The sequence below is a fragment of the Nicotiana attenuata genome, unplaced genomic scaffold (assembly GCF_001879085.1).
Source record: "Nicotiana attenuata strain UT unplaced genomic scaffold, NIATTr2, whole genome shotgun sequence".
Classification (NCBI taxonomy): Eukaryota; Viridiplantae; Streptophyta; class Magnoliopsida; order Solanales; family Solanaceae; genus Nicotiana; species Nicotiana attenuata.
Genome location: NW_017674377.1, coordinates 44,680 through 67,331, shown reverse-complemented (window position 1 = coordinate 67,331; position 22,652 = coordinate 44,680). Strand labels below are relative to the sequence as shown.

General features: G+C 36.9%; 1 protein-coding gene across 1 annotated transcript; it reads left to right on the top strand.

Annotated features, from left to right (window-relative positions):
* Nucleotides 1-12,444: 12,444 nt before the first annotated feature.
* On the top strand, nt 12,445-15,421 carry LOC109218539 (zinc finger protein 511). The gene is made up of 4 exons (XM_019382914.1): nt 12,445-12,639; nt 12,722-12,786; nt 14,017-14,215; nt 14,650-15,421. Exons 1-4 carry the CDS (start codon nt 12,505-12,507, stop codon nt 15,016-15,018), a joined length of 768 nt encoding a protein of 255 aa, XP_019238459.1. The 5' UTR covers nt 12,445-12,504; the 3' UTR covers nt 15,019-15,421.
* Nucleotides 15,422-22,652: the final 7,231 nt, after the last annotated feature.

The following is a 22,652-nucleotide window of genomic DNA, read 5'->3' as shown; positions in this document are numbered from 1 at the left end:
AATCCTTTATTATTTGTTGAAGGTGTATTGCCTGTTCACCAGCTTGGTGAGTTAAAACAGATATATAAAATCCCTGATTTCCTCACACATTTAGTATATTATTATTGGACCACTAGTAAGTGTCAAACTTGACCATCTTGTCTCTACTTCTTCGAGATTAGGTGGGATACTCATTGAGTACACGTTGTTTACGTACTCATACTACACTTCTGTGCATTTCTGTTGCACAGGTATATGCATCTCTAGCAGCCTACTGGGTGTAGCAGCGCTGAAGATTCTGGGACTAGGTGAGCTGCATCATTCGAGGCGACCCGCATCTAGTGTAGTTCCTTTCAGCTTTTTTATATTTACTCCCTGTCCACTGTATTTCGGACAGATGCTGTATTTTAATTTCCTTATCAATAGATGCTCATCCACTTATGACACCGGGTTCTGGGATGGTTTTCGAAAGATGTGTACTAATAGTTATTACTTAATTTGAATTGAAGTAGAGATTGTTTTAATTATGAAAAATGGAAGGAGAAATCCTAGATTTTCAAAGGTAATTAAAAAAAAGAATTTAATTGATTTTTAGTTGGCTTGCCTGACAGCGGTGTCCGGCGGCACCACGACCCTTAGTGGATTTTGGATCGTGACAACATGGTATTAGAGTACTAGGTTCCTAGGGTCTCACGAGTCATGAGCAAGTCTAGTAGAGTCTCGCGGATCGGTACGGAGACGTCTGTACTTATCCTTGGCAGGCTGCAGGACTGCTAGGAGTACTTCCCTTCTTGATTCCTTATCGTGTGATTTGATTCCTGCGAGGCTTATGCCTTTGTTTCTTTTCTACTCAATCTTATGCGACGCGAAGTGCTTGTTATAAATCGAGAATTAAAGAATTGTAATGGCACTACGAATGTAGTGCGGGATGTTTCTCCCGGTATAGTTGATTGGACTATTTATCGTCGCCTTTGTTGAAGGGAATTTTATTGTTTCAAGCTCAGTAGCGGTACTTCTAAGAGCCTTGAGGCTACACACAGGTTGCCACGATGCTTATGAGCGATTATTCCGCAGTACTGTTGTGATGGTAGGATGTTTGCCCACGTGTCGGGGCAGTGAATGACTTGAAGGGAGGTTTACTCAGTGTGTAATCAAGGGATTCAGTATTTTATTCCCGGCAAGGGAAAGGTAGTCGGACTAAGGATGGTTGGATGTGGGCTGGTGGAAGTGATGAGACTTTGTAATTGCAAGCGTGGTGGAGTTCTCCTCTATATTGGGGTGCTGTTGTCCTAATTGGACGTACTAAGTCTGTCGATGTTATAATCTGCTACAATTCGCCTTTATGGCAGGATATTGTGAAATAGTATTGGAGATACGACTGTCAGATATCGCATGGTGCAGTGGTTTAGGATTGAATCAGTATTTCAAATGTTGACGGTTCGAGAAAAATGACCTTCAGAAAAGTTTAAAGTTATTAACAAATTGTGGATTCAAGTTCCAGGAAGATACATTTTATTAAGGCAACAACGGAGCAGCAAAAGATGAGAAAACATGTGGGAAGTGTCAGGCGGAGCTTTGAACTTCTAAGGGGCCAGGTATAAGAAGCGTAGGTCGAGCAGTTGATTAAAGGAGCGAGTTTGCCCAAAGTGGGAGAGTGGTGGAGCTGTATAGGACTTGGTAATAAGATGCCTATGCACCTTAAGGAGAGTTTGGAACGATTTGAGAATACTGGTGCTTGGTTATTGGGGTCTACGGGCCTAATTTGAAGTAGGGATTCTTGTGCGGCCGGAGATTTAGTATACCGGAAAGGAGCTGCCTAAATGAAGAAGGATGCAGCATAAATTTGAATTGGAAGGATGTTGTCGCACATTTAAATGATGTCCACGAGGGGTAAATGGACCTGTGCAACTGGAGAGTGAGCTCAGACTCAGGGAGGGTCATTGATGTCGTAGTAATTGTACCCTGTGCAGCAGTGTGGGAAGATACCGGGGAGAGCCTTCTATAGGCGGGTTACCCAAGTGAGCAGGTTAGCAGTCGCGTGGTCGGCGAGGCTTCTGCAAAGAATTTTATCGGTTATGTAGCAAAGAGATCGGTCGTGCAAATGTAGTGGGCGAATCAGAGTATAAAAGAATGGAGTTTTGCAGAAAGAATATGAGAATTTATGCGGTTAATCGTGCAAGGTTATTCGATGGAAGCTAGGGAATCTTGGTGAATTCCAGAGTTGTGAAATAATGGCTTCAAGCTAAGTGGGAGAGTCCCACCTCTTATGATGGGGTTGCAGAGTTAACTGCTCGCGAGGTTTCAGGTTATTAGCATATTGTTGGGCTATTTCAGCTACGGGGAAAGACCATAAGTGGTAATCTGGGCAAAGGAATTATTAAAGGTGGGCTATCGTTGGCCTTATTGGATCATGCTCAGACTTGGGGGAAAGATTCAGGATTTTGCTTTGTGCAGATGCGGGTTCCAAGGGAAGTGATTCGGCTGGTTCTATGCCAATGGGGTACTCGTGTGATGGGAGACTCATGGAGTTGATTATATTCGGGGCCAAGTCAGAGCGGGTGGCTCTCAACCACGGTCCTAGTGAATTCAAAAGATGAAGTGTGATGCCTAATGATTTTGAGCCTATAGATACGGTTTAGAATCGAGCTCGATAGCAACCTATGAGAAGAGGCACAGAGTGTTTTATGATGTTTTGACTTGCGGTGTAGAACATGAGAGGAAATGAGAAGAGATTTCGGATTCGTAATAGGATTAGCAGAATGGGCATGTCAGTTGAGGGTGCGAATATGCGCGCAAGGAAGGTATGAAGTGGTTCGTGGGATTCGGGACATCATGGTCTCGTGATTCAAGGTCACTCGAGATGAGTGCAGATGGAGTATGTTATGTGTTGGATGGAGTTAGTGTTATCTCTAAGGCAATCAAGGATAAATTGGAAGAATGTAGATTGATTAGCCATAGTTGAATTTGGCATATTGGTGTTAGTGATCAGTTCCTTTAGCGTGATCGAGTTATGCGAGTGATTTGTGATGGTACGTATCAGGCTTGTCAGCCGCCGCAATTGATGTTATTCAGAAGCATTCTACTGTTATGGTTTGTTGTGTGGAAGCAGATTCCGGAAGGGCTATAGTGGTTAGACCACTACTTAGAGATATGCATGATCTACGGTTATGAGTATTTGCCTGTGTGTTGCTATGATTCTCCTAAAGTGAGTTTAGTGAAAAGCTTTGATGTGATGAAGTATTAATCTATTAGCAATTCTGGAATTATGACGAAGAATCGTGTCCCACAGTTCATGGGCATGTCGGGAGCAGCGAGTAATATGAAATTTGAAACGAGAATCAAAGTTGCAATTCGGTGTGGACAAAGATGTCACAAGCTCGGATGACCAGGAAAGAAGTTTCAGTGTTTAAAGTAAGTTGGGATTGTCTTCAGCGTCACCTGAGATTGGTATTTTGTAAAAAGGACTTGTATCATGGTTAATGATTCTTGATCGCTTTTCAGCGTTAGTGCGGTCGGTGGGTTGAAGGTAAGACCCAGTTAATTGTTATGGTAGATTGTGGGAGTGTGTTCCACAGGAAGATTGCATAAATATGGCACGTAGCCACTTGATTGATTAAAGATCTAGACCAAGTATGAAGAATTTGTGATGATATCGTTAAATTGAGAATGGATGCCTGAAGGGCACTCGGATTCTGAGTGATGGACTGTACTCCGGTTATGATGGTTGTCCTTGTGTGTTATGAGAAGAGGGAAATTAGTATGGACCTTTGAAAGGTTATTGGCTTAGTTTGATATGATCAGGATCGACTTGAGGTCGGTGGATGGATTTAAATGTGAATTTGGGCTCTATGTCAGGTCAGTTGTGTTCATTTCAGTAATGCGCTCCTTATGGAGTAGTCAGGGTGTTTTCTCGTTGTCAGATAATCCATGTAGTGATGCATTGCGCCGTGGGAGTTGTGAGACTGCTTGAGAAATTGTTTACGTGTTGAGGATCGGAGTAGAAATGATGTTTTATGAGCCAAAAGGCTCTTGGGATTCAGATTGTATATCGCACCTCAGTTGTGCTTGGGTTTCGTAGCTTATAGCGCTACATGTTCCCTCAGGGATGTTATTATGCACTTAGCGTGCTTGTGACCGAAATTCGATATTTTATTGTAATAAGCGAAATTCGCTCGATGTGCAATCTCCTTATGCAAGGTCTATGATATTTGAATTGGGTGGTACACCGCAACAATGCGATGTTGAGCACAGTTACCTATATCAGTTTTATGTGCTTCGTTTCCTGTTTTCTGAGGAAAGCTCGTATTAGCCGTGGGCCCGCGTCGCATGTATGATTCGCGAGCGGGGTGTCGGTGTAGTATATTGCCCGCGTCCCATGTATGATTCGCGAGCGGGGTAATTGGATTTCCTTTCCAGAGTTCGATTTCATTGTATCGTGTTCGAATTGGTAGCCTATTGGCACATTGCGGCATCATATGTGACTTGATTATGTCCGGGGTGGCTTATTGCCGGAGCAGTTCGTACTGGGTGAGATGAGATCATTGGATTCAGGATCAGTGTAATCTGACTATATGGAATATATTAAGGAGTAAATATCATTATTTGGGTCAGAATATGGTAATGTTTGTTGTCTGAAGTATAGACTCAATGATTGGTTGACTCGGCAGTTGATTATGAATTTCTGTACATCTTTTCCGTTGTGGCGGTATTGTAAGAGTTAGAGTAAGACCTGTGTATGTCGTGGGGTGCAATGGGAGCATCAGATTCGTGGAATTTCGACTAAGTTGATCAGAAAATGTTATTGTGGTCCGGTGAGTAAAATGATGCAAGGTGTGAATTCAGCAAAGTTAGGCAGTCATGTTTGGGTACAGCGTGTGGTGATTGATACGGTGTTCGTATGTTGGAAACAGGCCTGACGGAGAATTCCGGATGTTGGAATTGGGCTTTAAGGCCTATCTGCTTGAATAAAAGGAAGTATCTTCAGAATTGATCGAGCGAATGCGCTCAACCGAGTTGTGGTAGCACGGGGAGGTGCATAAAATGTTAAACAGCGATTTCAGACTACCCCAGTGTAGTTCTCTACACGTTCGAGGACGAACGTATGTTTAAGTGGGAGAGAATGTAACGACCCGACCGGTCGTTTTGAGCCCCAGCGCTCCGTTCAGCAGTCGGAGGCCATGAACAGCTTCATTTCAGGTATTGCGACTTGTACGCGCGGTCGAAATTGAGTTTCGGGAAATCCGGAGTTGATTTGGGAAGAGAATTCTTATTTCAGGAGCCTGAAGTTGAAAGAATGAACTAGGATGGGAATTTTGAGCAAACGACCTCGGAATCAGGATCCGAAGGTTCCAGCAGGTTCGTATGATGATTTCAGACTTGGGCGTATGCCCGGTTCGGGTTTTGGATAAGCCGAGAGTGTTTTGGCGCCTATTGTGGAAGTTAGCATTTTAGAAGAAATTTCATCGGTTTGGCCTGAAGTGCATTTCAGCGTTATCAAGGTCCGTTTGGGATTCCGAGACTGTGAATAGCTCCGTACGGTGATTCTGGAGTTGGGGGCGTGATCGGAAGTTAATTCGGAGGTCCGTAGGTCATTTTGAAGCCATTTGGCTTAAGATAGAAATTTGAAGGTTTTTGAGAAGTTTGACCGGAAGTGGAATTTTTGGTATCGGGGTCGGAATCTGATTCCGGAAGTTGGAGTAGGTTGGTAATGTCAAATATAACTTGTGTGCAAAATTTGAGGCCAACCGGACATGATTTGATGGGTCTAAACATCGGAAGTAGAAGTTGGAAAGTTCAAAGTTCATAAAGCTTGAATCGGGGTGAAATTCGTGGTTTTAGCGTTGTTTGCTAGGATTTGAGGCCTCGAGCAAGTCCGTAACGTGTTTTGGGATTGGTTGGTGGGTTTGGTTGAGGTCCCGGGGGCCTCGGGTGGATTCCGGGTGGTTAACGGATCAAATTTGGAGTTGAAGAAAAGCTGAGGCAGCTGATATCTGGTATTTCCGCACCTGTGAAGATTTGGCCGCAGGTGCAGAGCCGCAAAAGCGGCCAGGAAGACCGCAGATGCGGATTTTGGTAAGGGGAGCTGGGACCGCAGATGCGGTCAGGGAGCCGCAGATGCAGCCTGACCGTAGATGCGGGACCGCACCTGCGGAAAAGGAAGCGCAGAAGCGGAAGCTGGGCGACTGGGAAGGAGCCGCAGAAGCGGCGTTTTAAACTCATAAGCGGAACCGCATAAGTGGAAATAATACCGCAGAAGCGGAAATGACTGGAGCAGTGAGGTCTTTAAAATTCGGGGTTGAGTTCATTTCAACCCCATTTTTCTCCCATTTGAGTCGATGGGGAGCAGCTTTGAGGCGCCATTTTCGTCACTTGTCATGAGGTAAGTAATTTATGCTAGCTTTGAGTTAGATACAAGATTATATCATGGATTTAGGCATGAAAATTGTGGGGAAATTGGTGTTTTTAGATGAAGACCTAGAAATTTTATAAATTGGAATTTAGCCACGAATTTGAGCATGGAATTAGTAGTAAATTGTATATTTGAGCTAGTAAATCCATGGGTAAGCTTTATCTTCGAAAAATTTCGGATTCCAGGCACGTGGGCCCGAGGGCATTTGGTCATTTCACTAAGCGGAGTTGGGAATTTGTATAATTTGAATTGTTAACGAGTATTTGAGTATGTTCTCATTAGTTTGTCGTTAATTGGCTAGTTTTGGTGCAATGTGCGTCGGTTCAAGCCTTCGGAAGAATGGAGAATGCGGGTTATGAGTCTTCGGAGCGAGGCGAGTCTCCTTTCTAATCTTGTAAGAGGGAATTGTCCCCATAGGTGAGTTAATTGGTTATGTGCTCCTATTTGTGGGGGCTACGTACGCACGAGGTGACGAGAGTCCGTGCGTAGCTACTATTATGCTATTGTCCGGGTAGTCTAGGACCCAAAAGCATGCTATACTTGGAATATTCGTAATCTTATGGACAGTTGAATTGCTTAAACCACATCAAAATAGTAAATGAATTTCCAACAAGACCCAAACCTCACTTTCTTAATTTGTTTAAAAAGAATTTGTTCTTCCTTGAATAATTGCCCCATGTTGGCTTCTTGACTGAATGTCTCTATGTGTTTATTTTAGAATGGGCCGAACGCCTCGGCAGATTAAATAGATGCATCTATAGGCGCGTCGTCGACCCTCGGCAAGTGCACATTTTTTTTCTGTTGGAGCGGGCCGTCGACTCGGCATGATTTGCGCATGATTTATATATCGTTGCTTGAGAATTTTATACGTTGATACTGCCTTCCATGGCTTGATATAAATTGATAAAATAAAGAAAAGTAAACCTTGAAAATCCTTTATTATTTGTTGAAGGTGTATTGCCTGTTCACCAGCTTGGTGAGTTAGAATCGATCTATAAAATCCCTGATTTCCTCACACATTTAGTATATTATTATTAGACCACTAGTAAGTGTCAAAGTTGACCATCTCGTCTCTACTTCTTCGAGATTAGGCGGGATACTCATTGAGTACACGTTGTTTACGTACTCATACTATACTTCTGTGCATTTTTGTTGCACAGGTATATGCATCTCTAGCAGCCTACTGGGCGTAGCAGCGCGGAAGATTCTGGGACTAGGTGAGCTGCATTATTCGAGGCGACCCGCAGCTAGTGTAGTTCCTTTCAACATTTTTATATTTATTCCCTGTCCACTGTATTTCGATGTTGTATTTTAATTTCCTTATCAATAGATGCTCATGCACTTGTGATACCGGGTTCTGGGATGGTTTTCGAAACATGTGTACTAATAGTTATTACTTAATTTGAATTGAAGTAGAGATTGTTTTAATTATGAAAAATGGAAGGAGAAATCCTAGATTTTCAAAGGTAATTAAAAAAAAGAATTTAATTAATTTTTAGTTGGCTTGCCTGACAGCGGTGTCCGGCGCCACCACGACCCTTAGTGGATTTTGGGTCGTGACATATTATATAGCAAAGTTTTATACCCTATTTATTATAAATAAATTTTTTTTGAAGTATTATTTTCTATAGCTACCTTTTAGATTTTATAGCAAAATATGTATTTATGGTCACTTCCTATTGTTAAGCCATTAAATACACTATCTAATATTTTTCTCTCTCATCCTTTCAGTTTATTCTCTCCCAAAATCATCGATAATATCTTATTTCTCTCTCCACGATCTCTCTCTCTCCTCTCTCTAGGCGACATGGAGACCTAGCAGTTGCCATGGCCATTTTCAATATTTTTTGCTCCAAATTTCTCTCCCCAGCTCTCTCCTTTATCAGCGGCATTGTCTACCTAAATTTTTAATATTTTTTGCTCCAAAAAGTTGTGGTAAGTGTTAAAGATTTTGCATTTTTGACCGGTTAAAGCTTCTTCTTTTTCTCTTCAACAGTTTTTTTTTTTAAATATTCACCATTGTTAGGTTTTCTACATAATACCCACAAAAGCACTCAATTTCGAAAGGTCATCTTTCAATTTGCAAATCACTCAAGAGGAACCTGTATTTGCAGGTTCATCAGCAACCATTGAAGTCGAAAGGAGAACAAAAATACGCAATGACCCTAATTGCAGATGTATTTATGTGTATTTGAGTTCGAATACATTGATTTTTAGTTTGTACAGTGATTATCTCTTCTTGTATTTAGATGTATTTATATGTATTCGATAAGGCATATACTGATTTTTATTTTGTACAGTGACTTTACTATTGTATTTAGATGTATTTATATGTATTTGAGTTCATACAACAACATTTTTAAATACATTGTTAGTGCTATCATTTTGATGTTATTCATCAATTAGTTATGCATTCAATCTAACAGTATCCATTTATATTTTTAACCTAAATGTATCCATATGTATTTAAAATAACAATAAGTGAAATAAAGTAAAATACTCCCAATACAAATAGAAAATCAATGAATACAACCAATGAAATATACTCAATAAAGCAGTAATACCATGTATTAGGAATAAATAAAATATTGTGAATTTAAAAATAAACTTGAATACATTGAACACTACTGTTAGACACAACAGAATACAAACACTAGGTTTATTATGAAATTATGCAGGCAGTAGGTTACTATTTCAGGTTGTATCCGGCATAAATACATGATGTATTCATATACAGAAAATCGAATACAAACACTAGGTTTATTATGAACCTCGAACAATGTCAAGTAAAAAAAAACTCGAACTGTATCAGAAAAAAAAAAGGGACCAAAACTTTCAAGAATGCTCTATTTTTTTGTGTTTAGCGTATGATAAATCTTCTCATTAATTGGATTGATAATGTTGTGTGTTATAATTGATCTAGGTGAGTTATATTAGGAGTGTATCCCATCAAATTAGCAGCTTTCTGTTATTAAACAACCGGAGAGACCTATTATTACGTTGTATTGATGAATATATGGTATGAATATATGTGAATACAACGGCTGACAGCTGGACTGCCCTAAATTTTAGCCGATTTTTGCTACTGTATTCATGAATGCAATTGCTCGAATACATCAAATACATTACCATAACAACTTAAAAATAGCTACAAAAAGTAATTATGTATATAGTAACTATTGGAACTTAATAGCCATTAAACAATAGTCATTTTTGAAAATTCCCCTACCTTTTAAACTTTGGATTTGTTTACTTGTTACTTGTTAGGGTGGATATTTGATTATTTCAAGTTATAGTTGCGTTGGTGCATCTTCTTCCATTTCCTCGTCAACCATATTCCTCTAATATCCAACTTTATTTCTTGACTTTAGTAGCCTTCTGGTAGATGCATTTCTTAATTCCTTTTTCTTGGCACTCGAATTAAATTTTTAAAACGCTCTATCAAGGTTGCCAGTATAATCAGTGTATAAATTAAAAACTAAAATTCATGGAATTTGCTTTCTATCAAGCAATTAAGACCATGTTCATATAACCAACTCTAACCAGAGGCGGATCTAAGATTTAGATGTTGTGGGTGCCATATTACTTTGAACCTAGACACGTTCTTATTTATACAGTCTAAATACAGTATATTTATACTGTCCAAATAAAGTAAATATTTAGTTTGTTTGATCAGTTATGTGCTTTTGCTCGAATTATTTGTCTTTCGATTTATACAGACAAATCAATTAAACGAAAAATGTACTAATTATGACAACTTGACGCAATAAGGGGTTTCGTTCTAATGGGAGAGAAGATTTTCGGGAGAACTCTTTTTCTTACTTATATATATATATACAAAAAGTTGGTGGAATTTTTCATCCTTTAAAATAAATTTTATATTGATAAAATTATCATCAATTTTTTTTTAATATTTAGAGCTTTAAGATTAACTAAAAGTATAGTTATTAAATCTTTTTTTTATTTGAGTAGAAAGTCCTAAACTATAAGTTCCAATAAGCTTATATAAATAATTTCCTTATTTAAAACTATGTAACATAATTATAGTACCTTTTAAGGTAAATTTTCTTATATTTATATTAATTCTAAGAGAATATAAATTGATAATAACGATCATGAACTATCGTGATACTCCGACTAATAAATATGAAGGAATTCTTGATTACCGCAAATTGAAATTAAACAAAGAAAGGAAACAGTGAAGTGTAGTTTAGGTTACTTTCGTAATTGTAGTCAAATTGTTGTCTATCTGAAGCAACAAAGCCAAAACATCATAAAATTGTCACAAGGCCAATTTCGGGCATATAAATACATATATACATATAATTTCTACCGAAGCTTGCGTACCACCCCCTCGGGCCTTAATAGATCCGCCTCTAACTCTAACTAATTCTTTGTGGTATATGTATTCGGAGTATAAGTGACTACCAAACTTTAGTTTAATGACTTGTTAAAAAGAAACAATAAAAAAAAAATACTCACTCATTCAATCTTGATAATTACGTACTCTCTTCATATAATTTGCCACTACTAGAGAATGGAGTAAATGAAAATGCTCATTTCATTTAATTTCATTAATTTTTAAAATTAATTTAACTGTTTTACTATATGAATAAGAGTTTAAGTTCTATGAACTTGCGAGTAATAACAACAACATACCCAGTGTATTTTCACAAGTGGAGTCTGGGGAATAGAATGTACGCAGACCTTACTCCTGTCTCTAAAAGGCAGAAAGACTGTTTCCGGAAGACCCTCGGCTCAGGAAGGGGAGAGGGGACGGGCAAGAATAAGCAAACCGATCTGACAACCAAACCAAAAAATACAAACCTAGCAAAAGGTAATGCAATTAGAATACCAAGACACAAGACAACAACAAGTAGTAACAGGAGACTAGGGGTACAAATACAAAAAAATAAAAATACGGAAGGCACCAAGTGGTGTATCAAAGCTACTGCTACAAACAAGGACAACACTCGACCATCTAACCCTTTACCTTAATTCTCAACCTCCACACCATCTTATCCATGGTCATGGCCTCAGTGAGCTGGAGCAACGCCATATCTTGTCTAATCACCTCTTCCCAATACTTCTTCGATCTGCCTCTACCTCTCCGTCGACCCTTCCATACCAGCCTCTCACGCCTCCTTACCGGAGCATCAGAGCCCCTCCTCTTCACATGCCCGAACCATATAAGTCTTGCCTCCCGCATCTTGTCCTGCATATGGGCCACACCCACCTTGTCCCTAATAACTTCATTTCTAATTTATCTAACCTGGTAGACCTGCACATCCACCTCAACATCTTTATCTCCGCTACCTTCATCTTCTGGACATAGCATGTCTTGATTGGCCAATACTCCGACCCATACAGGATAGTCGGTCTGACCACTGCTCTATAGAACTTACCTTTAAGTTTTGGTGATACATTCTTATCACACAAAACACCGGAAGCGAGCCTCCATTTCATCTGCCCCGCCCCAATATGGAGTGTGACATCCTCATCAATCTCTCCATTCCCTTATATAATAGACCCAAGGTACGTACTTGAAACTTTCTCTCTTAGAAATGCCTTGTGACTCAAGCCTCACGTCTTCGTCCTCTTCCTAAGTCGCGCCACTAAACTTGCACTCTACATATGCTGTTTTGGTCCTGCTCAACTTGAAACTTTTAGACTCCAAAGTCTTTCTCCAAACCTCTAACCTCTCATTAACACCACAACACGTCTCGTCAACGAGTAACATATATTTACGCAACTAGGTTAATTTAAAGGTAAGTATAGGTAAATCAATGATAGGCATTAATTGATGAATCGGTAAAAATGATAAACAACCGGTTATAACAAGTTAAAATACGAGTAAAAGAATCTATACACTATTATTATTTATAACTTAAATCATGTTAGTAATAAAGTAATAGTATTAATAATAAACGAATAACGCTTAATAAAATTTCACCTGAAAAATAAAATAAATTGTCCAGATAAGCTTAAATATTTTATTTAGAATAAAATGTGTCAAATATTTTGGGACTTTCAAGAAAAAATATATACACTAGTAAGGTGCAAGTTGGGCAGCAAAAAGGTATAGGTGCGGAGCCAGGGAATGAAATTCAAAAATTATGGCGATGGAAGTAGAAACCCAAACTCAATCTCAATTAGGGTTTCCGTTCTGGAGCCCAATTCGTCGACGGTTTCGTCCTGATGATCCCTTCTTCACAGCCGGTAACATTCAAAGAGAGCTTTTTGCTAAGCAGGTTCCTTCTTCTGTTCTCTCTCCTGTACATAATTTGAACTTGCGATCTCTCTAGTTTTACTATCTTTTTGTTCATTTCTTAGCTTGCATTGGATTTGACCGAAGAAGAGAAGCAGCTGGTTCAAAATATCACCGATGAGGAAAGCAGGTGTCACTATTCAAGCTGCTCCCTTATTTATCAGATTTATTTGCTTTATTTAAACTGTTACTATTTTAAGATATTTAGATTCTGATAAGTGAACCATCAAAGGCAGTGTCGTCCAACTATAATGTTGAATAAGACTTTAACAGAATTCAGGATCATGTTCATAAGCAAAATGAGAGTCCTTTTTTTATTGAGATTGAGGGAAATACACTTTTATATTTTCTCGTTGAGTGAAAAAAAAATTATGCTTCAAATGTTTTCTATAGTCTCAAGTACAAAAGAGAAGTAGGAGTATTTCGGATATATACGTTAGGATGTGTTGCAAAATTCTTATTAGAAGAAGCTTGTCAATATTTTGTTGTTGTAATGTTGAGTTTGATGTTGGATCCTTGCTTGTTGATTTAGAATAGGTGAGATGTTGATTTCTATTGTTTAAATATACCTTTTAATGCACAAACCTGCGAAGGTGTCGTAATAATCAGGAATTTAGCCTGAGTATGCTTTGTTGAATATTGTTAGCTTTTTTATTTTCTTATTTAACATTGTAACATATGCAGCAGAAGGGAATAGAATATGTAGGGAAAGGTTGAGCGGTGTGCCTGGACAAGAAAATTTAGGCGCACAAGCAGAAGAGAGATGGTGAACATAATCGAATGGGGAGAAAAAAATACCAAAACAGTATGTTACTTAGTAACAAGTTATTGTGAATTCTCAAATGGAGATGAGCATAGGGAAGAAACAGTTATCTCTGTTTGTCAGTTCTTTGGTTACCCCAAATTGAGGATGTAGAAGTAAGAGATGGATTTTGTATCTTTGTGTCTAGGTACTTAGAGGAGCTGAGATAACTAACAAGAAACTAGGTGAGGCGGCTAACTTCACCTACAACTCAGGATTTTGATTTACAGGAAGCTTACCGCAGGTTGAGTAATGACGTAGTTAGTGCTCACTGTCACTATATCACTTTTTCATATCTTCTTGGCCCTGCTCAATGTTATAGTGCCCACTTATACCTACATCTACTGCTGCTATTTTTTTTCCTTATTATAAAATTTCAAGATCCTAATTATGTATTCTTTAACTTGATAATTATTTTTTAAGAAAGTAAAGCCTAGCTTTGTAATTATTTATCATCCTTGAGGTGATTTTGGTCTTATTCTAGTATGATGTTTTAAAATTGGGAAATTGGTTAATACATCACTAACGTCGGATCGAAATTGGTTAAATGCTTGACAGCAATGTCTTCTGTCCAATCGTTGGTTGTGGTGCACGGATGAGGTCCCTGGATGACTTTGAACACCACTATGCTACGCGACATACTGCATCCTGCTCTGTCTGCTCTCGAGTTTACCCAACATCACGCCTGCTCAGCATACATGTATCAGAGGCACATGATTCTTTTTTTCAGGCAAAAGTAGCTCGTGGATTTCCGATGGTAATGTTTTCTCTCAATTAGCTGATTCCCTAGGATGTCTCGTAGATTGCATATCCTTTGTGTAGTGCCTGTATAGGAAAAAGGCTGAACATGTCTGTGCAGGCAGAAATGCAAAGAGTTTACATGCATATTTTCGGTTAATGGGGATTTTTACATAATACATCCTGAATTTGAATCATTTTGCACTTCCCGTCCCATGGCTCTCTCAAAGAGATGGAAGTTTTTCATGTTTGCATATCTTTCCAAATAGAAGTTGCGTGAAACCGTTTTGTGGAAACAGCTCTTTGCTCGTGGTGTGTCTTGTATATATGAAGTCTGGATGAACTTTTGTGTGGAGACTGCTCAAAGAGAGTTAAGAGTAACACTATATTTGTTTTGATCTTGTTTGAAATGTCTATATGTAGCTATTTATTGAGAATTTTGTTGTTCTGTAGTATGAATGCCTGGTGGAAGGATGTGATGTCAAGTTGAAGAGCTACAAAAGCAGGCAGCAACATCTAGTTGACAAGCATAAATTTCCAGCAACTTATGAGTTCTTCAGAAAAGCTCGTCCATCAAAGAAACAGAGGCAGAAAATCCACCATAAACAAGCATCGCGCAAGACTCGGGAAACATCAAGTGCAATGCAAGTCGAGGATGAAACTATGGACAATCTCGTTTCAGCAGTATCAAAATTAACCACTTCAGACTCTCCTTCAGCAATCAGCTTTGGCCGTAGTAGGGCTCGAGGATTGTCATTTGTGCCTCGTGCTGTAAATCGGCAGATAGGACCAGTCACCTCAACAGGTGGAACGCAAAAGTAGCAGCCTGCCAATGGAACATACAATCACTGGAAGTTATCAGACCTGTATTACAAAAGAGAATTTGAAGCTGATCTTTTGAGCATCTGCCTGCCACTGAAATTGGGTACAATGGAATTTCATGCCGGTACTGACATGTTAACCAATGCTCATTATTTCTTGCTCCAAGTGTCGTATTTTTGTCTATCCAAAGCTTGTATAAACCTCTTGCCAGAAAGATGGAAGAGATAGCTCTCACATATGCGTATGCAGAAAGTAGTACGCTTTGGAGGGCAGAATTTTTCTGGAAAAAACAAATGAGCTCGATCCAAACTTGTGGAAAATTTAGTTGGCTGGTTTATTGCTTTAAAAAGTTAGGGGTTTTGACACAGTTACCCACAAAAATAAAACTATTTACCCTTGTCTACTCATTTGTTTTCCTACCCATAAACTAATTACATTTCCTACCCATAGTAGGTTTTGTGGGGAATTTTTTCTTTATTCTCCAATTCTTTTTTATTTCTATGCTTCTTTTCTTTTCTTTTTTCTTTTCTCCTTTTTTTTTCTCATTTTCTTCTTATTTTTTTTCTTTTTTCCTTTTCTAATTTTATTTAACTTCTATTTTTTCATATTCTTTTTCTCTTCATAATCTAATTTCATTATTATTTTCACTATTTTTTATTATTCTTTTTTTAAAAATTATTACTAAAGAAAAATCAAATTGTGTACCAATTAAATTTAGTTAATACAACCAAAAAAATATTAACTAACATATGATACTAGTATAGTATATAGCTATACCAACAGGGTATACAATTGTACGCAATGAGTTAAAAAAAATTCAATTATTAAACTAAGATAATATCAATTGTCAATAAAAAATTTAAAAATTCTAAAAGGATCTAATTGTAAGAGTATACCGTTACATCATATAGCATACTATAACTTTTTTTTTTTGCATTGTCAATTTGCCCCTCACTTAGGGTAAAAGCTTAAAACAAATTAAAAGGGAAAAGGCAAGTGAATTTACGGGTAATAAGTATACTATTATAGTATATTGTATACTATTACAACATATTGTTACAGTATCTTGCATATTATTGCAGTATATCATAACAATATATTGTATACTATAATAATATAATGTTGCAGTATTACTATATACTCCTATAGTATATTAGTATACTGTAGCGGTATACTGTTTTGTAAAGTATAATAGTGTACTGTTGCAGTATAGCTATATACTCCTACAACATATTGTATACCGTAGCGGTATACTGTAGCTGTGTTCTTCTTCGATTTTCAACTGAAAATTTCGATCTCAATCACCTCAAATCAGGTCCTAATGCTATCAAATTTCAGTATTAACTTTCAGAAGGTACTATAAGCAATATTGAACAGCACCCACTTTGAATCAAACAAGAAATCTTCAAAAATAAAATTGAGCTTCAAGCCTAACAATGGTGGATATTCAATCTTGGGAGTGAACTTTTCTCTTCTAAAATTAATCTTGTCGATTTGCCATATTCCTGAATGGAATTGATGTGTTGTTGTGTCTGTTTGTATGTTTCTTCAAAATCTTTTTTCACTTTTTCTACTTCCTCCACCACCTCGTCCATTTGGGGGTTTTGCAGCGTTGAGTCCTAGCTCGTTTAGCAAAGAAAATTTTGGGAAAAGAAACGGCGAAGAAAACGAAAGATCCAAAAGAATTCGGGCAGATATATAGGAAGTGAAACTAGCGGGTAAATAGTTTGGGGAGTATGGGTAGGAGTAGTAAATAGTTTGGGTCTGGGCATTAAAAGGTAAATAGTTTGGAATTAATGAGTATAAAGTGAGATTTTTTCAAAAAATAATGCAAGGCTCAGAGTAGTGCCCTTTGCCCCTTTGTTAATGGAACAAGCGAATCTGAGTCAACCCAGCTAATTTTATTTAAATTGTTCGTTGGACGCTTCACAGTCCTCCCAATTGACTAGCTTTCTTTGGGCCAAAATCATATGCAGCCCCCTAAACTTGTCTGGATTTTCCTCTCAGACACTTATCTAAGCTATGTTTCAATTGAACACTTATACTACTCAAAATTGTTCCTATTAAACACTTTTGCTGACATGGCATGGTGTATGTAATACACCTAAAAGCAGTGCGTGAAGGGCTTATATCTATCCAATTTTTTTTTAAAATCTCTTCTTCTCCATTCTCTCTTGGCCACCGGTTCCTCCACCATCAACCACCATCTTGCCACCGGACGCCACCACCACTGCAATAATTATTTTCTTTATCTCTTTCAGATCTGGAAACCATCACCACAATCATCCCCTTCTTTTTCTTTAAACCCAACAACACCCGCTACATTGCTATCTTATTTGGCGGAAAAAATAGAGATCGCCACCACTCTCTTTCTTCTCCCTCCCTCCCTCTTTTCTACCAGAAAAATTAATACAACCACAAAAATTAGAACTAAAAAACTAAAAAACCTGAGGTGTAGGGGGGCGGCAGCGGCTGGAGGGGGTGGCGACGGCGGGTAACTGGTAGATTCTGTTAGGTAAGAGATTTACAATTTACAACCAACAAAAATTAGACTACAACAACAAAATAGTTAGCTCTAAAAATCAAAAACAAACGCGCGAAATAGAAAAGGGAGGTGGGATGATGACTGGTTTGTTTGGTAAGAAGAAGAAAGGGAGATGGAGGGTTGGGTAGGTGTGGGGATGGGGTTCAGAAAATAGTTCTTCTTTTTTTTCTTTACAATTTATCTCTTAATCTTTATTTTGTACCCAAATGCCACATGTCTTCTGTTAATTCGTCACTTTGCCACATCACCGGCGAGTGTATTACACTCTTCCTATTTTTCTGCTAGTTGTCAAAAAAGTATTTAATAGGAACAATTTTGAGTAGTATAAGTGTTCAATTGAAACGTAGCTTAGATAAGGTGTCTAAGAGAAAAATCCGGACAAATTTAGGGGGCCGCATATGATTTTGGCCCTTTCTTTGACAATGACAACACAAAAAATACTACAATCCTTTTAGGAATGAAATTTTATTTCTACAAGGAAACAAAGTTATAAATAGAATTACTAGATCGACAAAGGGCCAAATATACCCTCTACTTTCAAATATTGTTTACCTGTACCCTTCGTTATATTATTGGGGTATCTATACCCCTACCGTCATACTTTGGAACAAAAATACTCCTATTTTGGATGGAGTGCCACATGGCAGCACCAGATTAAAATGATCCAATTCTTTTTTTTTACCCAACCCATTTTACAAAAAACCCACAACTCAAACCATATTTTCATTTTTCAGTTTTTTTAAAGAATTTTCTTTTTGTAAACTTAAAAAAAAATTGCAAAATATTTTCATTTTTTTTAGACTGAGTAGAAACTGAAAAGATTTTGCAAAAAAAATTGTAAAAACTGAAAAAAATCATTTTTTAACAAAATATTTTTTGTAAAAACTGAATTTTTTTTTCCAGTTTTTAACAAAATATTTTCGTTTTTTAAAAACTGAAAAATATATTTAAAACAAAATATTTTCGGTTTTGAAAAATATTTTTTTTTATTTTTTTCAGTTTTTTTAAAGATTTTCTTTTTTTAAAAACTGAAAAAACAAATTTGTATAAACTGAATTTTTTTTTAATTATTATCTGTACAAAACAGAAAAAAAATATTTTTTCGTTTTTGGAAAAATATTTTCGTTTTTTTAAAAACTGAAAATAATTTTCAACAAAAATATTTTCGTTTTTGAAAATAATATTTTTTTCATTTTATTCCAGATTTTTTAAAAGAATTTTGTTTTGTAAAAACTGGAAAAACAAATTTGTAAAAACAGAAAAAAAAAATATTTTTTTTAACAAAATATTTTTTTTTTAAAAACTAAATTTTTTTTAAAAAAAAAACTGGAAACAAAATGAAAATAGGGGTCGGGTTGTGGGTTTTTTTAAAAACGGGTCGGGTAAAAAAAAGGAAATGAGTCGTTTTAATCTGGTGTTGCCACGTGGCACTTCATTCAAAATAGGGGTATTTTTGTTTTAAAGTATGACAATAGGGGTATAGATAACCCAATAGTATGACGGTAGGGGTATAGATAGCCCAATAGTATAACGAGGGGTACAGGTAAACAATATTTGAAAGCAAGGGGTATATTTAGCCTTTTTCCGTTACTAGATCTAATTTCCTTTTCAGTCTTTGTTCTTCGTTTTGCGTAAATCTTCCTACAGAGTTTAACGTCTTCAACTAGAATATATATTCGTGCTTAATATAATTATATATGCTTTTTGAAATTACTTAACTGTAATAGAATTTCGACTGCATCCTCATCATCCGGCACAATGTTCCTCTCTAACTGTTATTCCGATGTCCCAAACCAAAAACAAAGAAAAAAGAAACAAAAAGAGTAGAGAGGAATATTCTACAAGTGCGGGAAAAATACTTACATCTACCAAGCGACGTTTTAATTGTTGTGTGATTAGTTATAATTCTCTAACAATTAAGAGGTTTTAAGGAAGTGATTTATTTTGGTATCACATATATGATGTTTAGAACTTGATACAGTACTTTGGTAGAATTAACCTTGCTATGGAACCACAAGAGAATCAATAGTACTTCCCATTTAGAAAGGCCACAAGTGGAATCTATTTACGGATTAGAAAGATTGGCTCTTTGTTGTCTAGACTCTAGTAGGCAATGTTTGGCATTCATACTTGGAGCATTTCATTGGTTTGGTTTCCTACCAGGGTTTTTCGTGGTTTATTCATTTAATATTTCAAATGAAAAGTACAGAGAGATACCATGGCGACGATGTTCTTTCCCCCCATATCCACGTGCAACGTTGATGTGGGTGTATTAGTATTGGAAGACGATGTGCTTAGTGTTTTTTATAACAACGAGGCAACTTTAGTTTATGGGTAATAGAAAACTATAGTGTCATAGAATCTTGGACAAAATTGCTCAATATACCAAGTAATGGGTTTCATTTTGTCATGCCCATATATAGGTTTTCCGATGATGAAATGCTACTTCGCTACAAGATTGGATGGAAAGTCTTGTATATAGGATATCCGATGGATCATTTGGATTAAGCAATCGGATATTGTCCAACTTTTAGCTTTACGTTTGTTTTAAGAATTTTTTGACTTTTTAAAGCACTTTTTGCAACTTAAAAGTTGTTTGCCCAGGTTAAAAGTCAATCCAAACACTTTTTAGTATTACTCAATATAAAAGCGGATCATTTTACGAACTACGTTCTCGGATCTAATCTACGTGGACCTATTTGACCTAATATAAAATTTAAGAAAGAACGAACACTTTTATAACTAGTGGTCCTAAATAAGTTATAACATTTATATAGCTATAATTATTTTGAAACTTGCGTTAAACATGCCGGAGTTTTTGTGTAGCTATAAAAGCTTTTCATTGAAGATAGAATTGGAAGTTTTAAGTTAACTTATTTTCATAATTAGGAATGGGTCATTCTTTTGGAAGGGATCGAAAGAAAAATAAATTGAAACAAGAAAGTGTGTATAATAGTAAATCACTTAATTATTGTTTTGTGTTACGAAATTTAGCTCAAAGTAATAATATAAAACAAGAAAATAGACAAGAATGTAGGGAGCAAGAGAGAAGAGATTCTTATTTCTTCCATATATTCAAGTGTGTACAATGTGATGTACAAACCCTCTATTTATAGGATGACATTGAGGTATACAAAGGGATATCATAAACATGGTATTAACTATTGAGATCATGGGGAAAGATCATGGGGAGGTTATGGAGGCGTGGAGTTACAACTATAATGGTGAGAAGTAGTGGGAGTTATCTACTTAATGGAGAAGAGTAGTGGGAGTAACTTCTTTAGGAGTTATAGACATCCACTACAAAATAATATTTCATAACACTCCCCCTTGGATGTCTATAGATAATGTGCCTCGTTAAAACTTTACTAAGAAAAAACCCCGTGGAAAAAAATCTTAGTGAAGGAAAAAGAGTTCACATATCTTGTAATACGCATTATTTGCTGCCTCATTAAAAACCTTGTCAGAAAAACCCAGTGGGATAAAATCTTAGCTAAGGAAAAAGAGTACAACGCGTATTTTCCTCCCCTTGATGAAAACATCACTTTATTCTTCGGAGACGACGAATTCCAAGCTTGTATAACAACTTCTCTAGTATTGAGATCCGCAATGTCTTGTGAAGAAGTTTGTCAAATTATCACTTGGACAAATTTATTGAAGAACTTTGGTGAATGTGCTTTATTTTGTCTCCTTCGATAGTCCTTCTTTCAATTGATATAAGCAAACAACATTATCTTCAGTATTATTGGAATCTTCTCTTCAAAGTGAAGCCACACGACTGTTGTGTGTTGAGCCCCTTGCTTTATCAGTTGCTTATCTTGGCATGACTTGAATAAGTATCAACAATTAACTGCCTTGTAAAATGATAATATGGCAGTACTCTCACATGCAAATAGAATGTTTGAAGAACGAACTTCAGGAAAATGCCCGCATTTGCATAACCAACAAAATCTTGGCAATATTTGTTAGAATAAACAAATCTACATCAAGTATTCCTTTTGAAATATAATACTAATTGTATTCCAATATCTCCACATTGGAATAAAACTATATCTTGCTAGCATATTGTTATACTCATGGTTCTAGCCAGATATATTAGTGTACCAATTGCACTAGACACAAAAATAAATCATGTACGCCATGATCGCTCTAATCTACATAAGGATCTGCCGAAGATTTATTTAATAAATTTCTTGGGAACCTTAATATGCTTCAGAACAATTTAAATCATTCAAGGATTTTCATTATATGCATATCAAATGTATTGTCAGACCAAAATCTGAAATGACTCCATTCCCCACAGGAGAACATGTCCTAATACCAGGATATTTACGAAAATTTTGTGCCACAAGTCGTCTTTATGTCTATCGACTTGATTTTTCATTTCACTTTCAGGTGTGAGACTATCCGTCCAACTTCACATTTTTCAGGTGAAGTCAATTTCATTGCATATTTTTCATTTGGCCAATCATTTATCTGTCCAAATTCCATGACAGATTTGAGCTCAAGATCCTCTTCAATATTAATAATATTGAACGCTACTATATCAACAATATCGTCGACGATCATTTTACATCGGTTCCGTCGTTACCCACTAAAGACATAATTTATTGAGATCTCTTTATCTCATTATTTTCAGGTACCTGAGCCTCTCCCATGAGGTCTTATGAAGTGTTATGTCATGCTGCTCTTATAAAGCACTTTCCTCCTTATTATGACCATCTTGAACATTTGCTCATCTCCTTCTTCAAGGAGTTTTATCTTTGGAACCGATTAGTCTATTACGCTTCATGCGTTCCAATCGACTATGTCCATCATACACTTTATTTTATTTGGAGCATTAGTAGCTGAAATATGACATTTAGTTTTGGGTCAGCAAATGCGCATGGCAATATTTTGCAAATGAATTATCACTTGAACTTCAAGTTCATATTTTCTTGTACGAGGATCTAAGTGTACTCATAATAATTCATTCCATGTATTACTTTTTTCAGCTGCTCATTTTCTCCCCCTAATGTTGGGATCACCAACACATATCCCCAACCTTCTTTGGGGACCAATCTTTGTGCATTGTGGTGGCACAATTAAA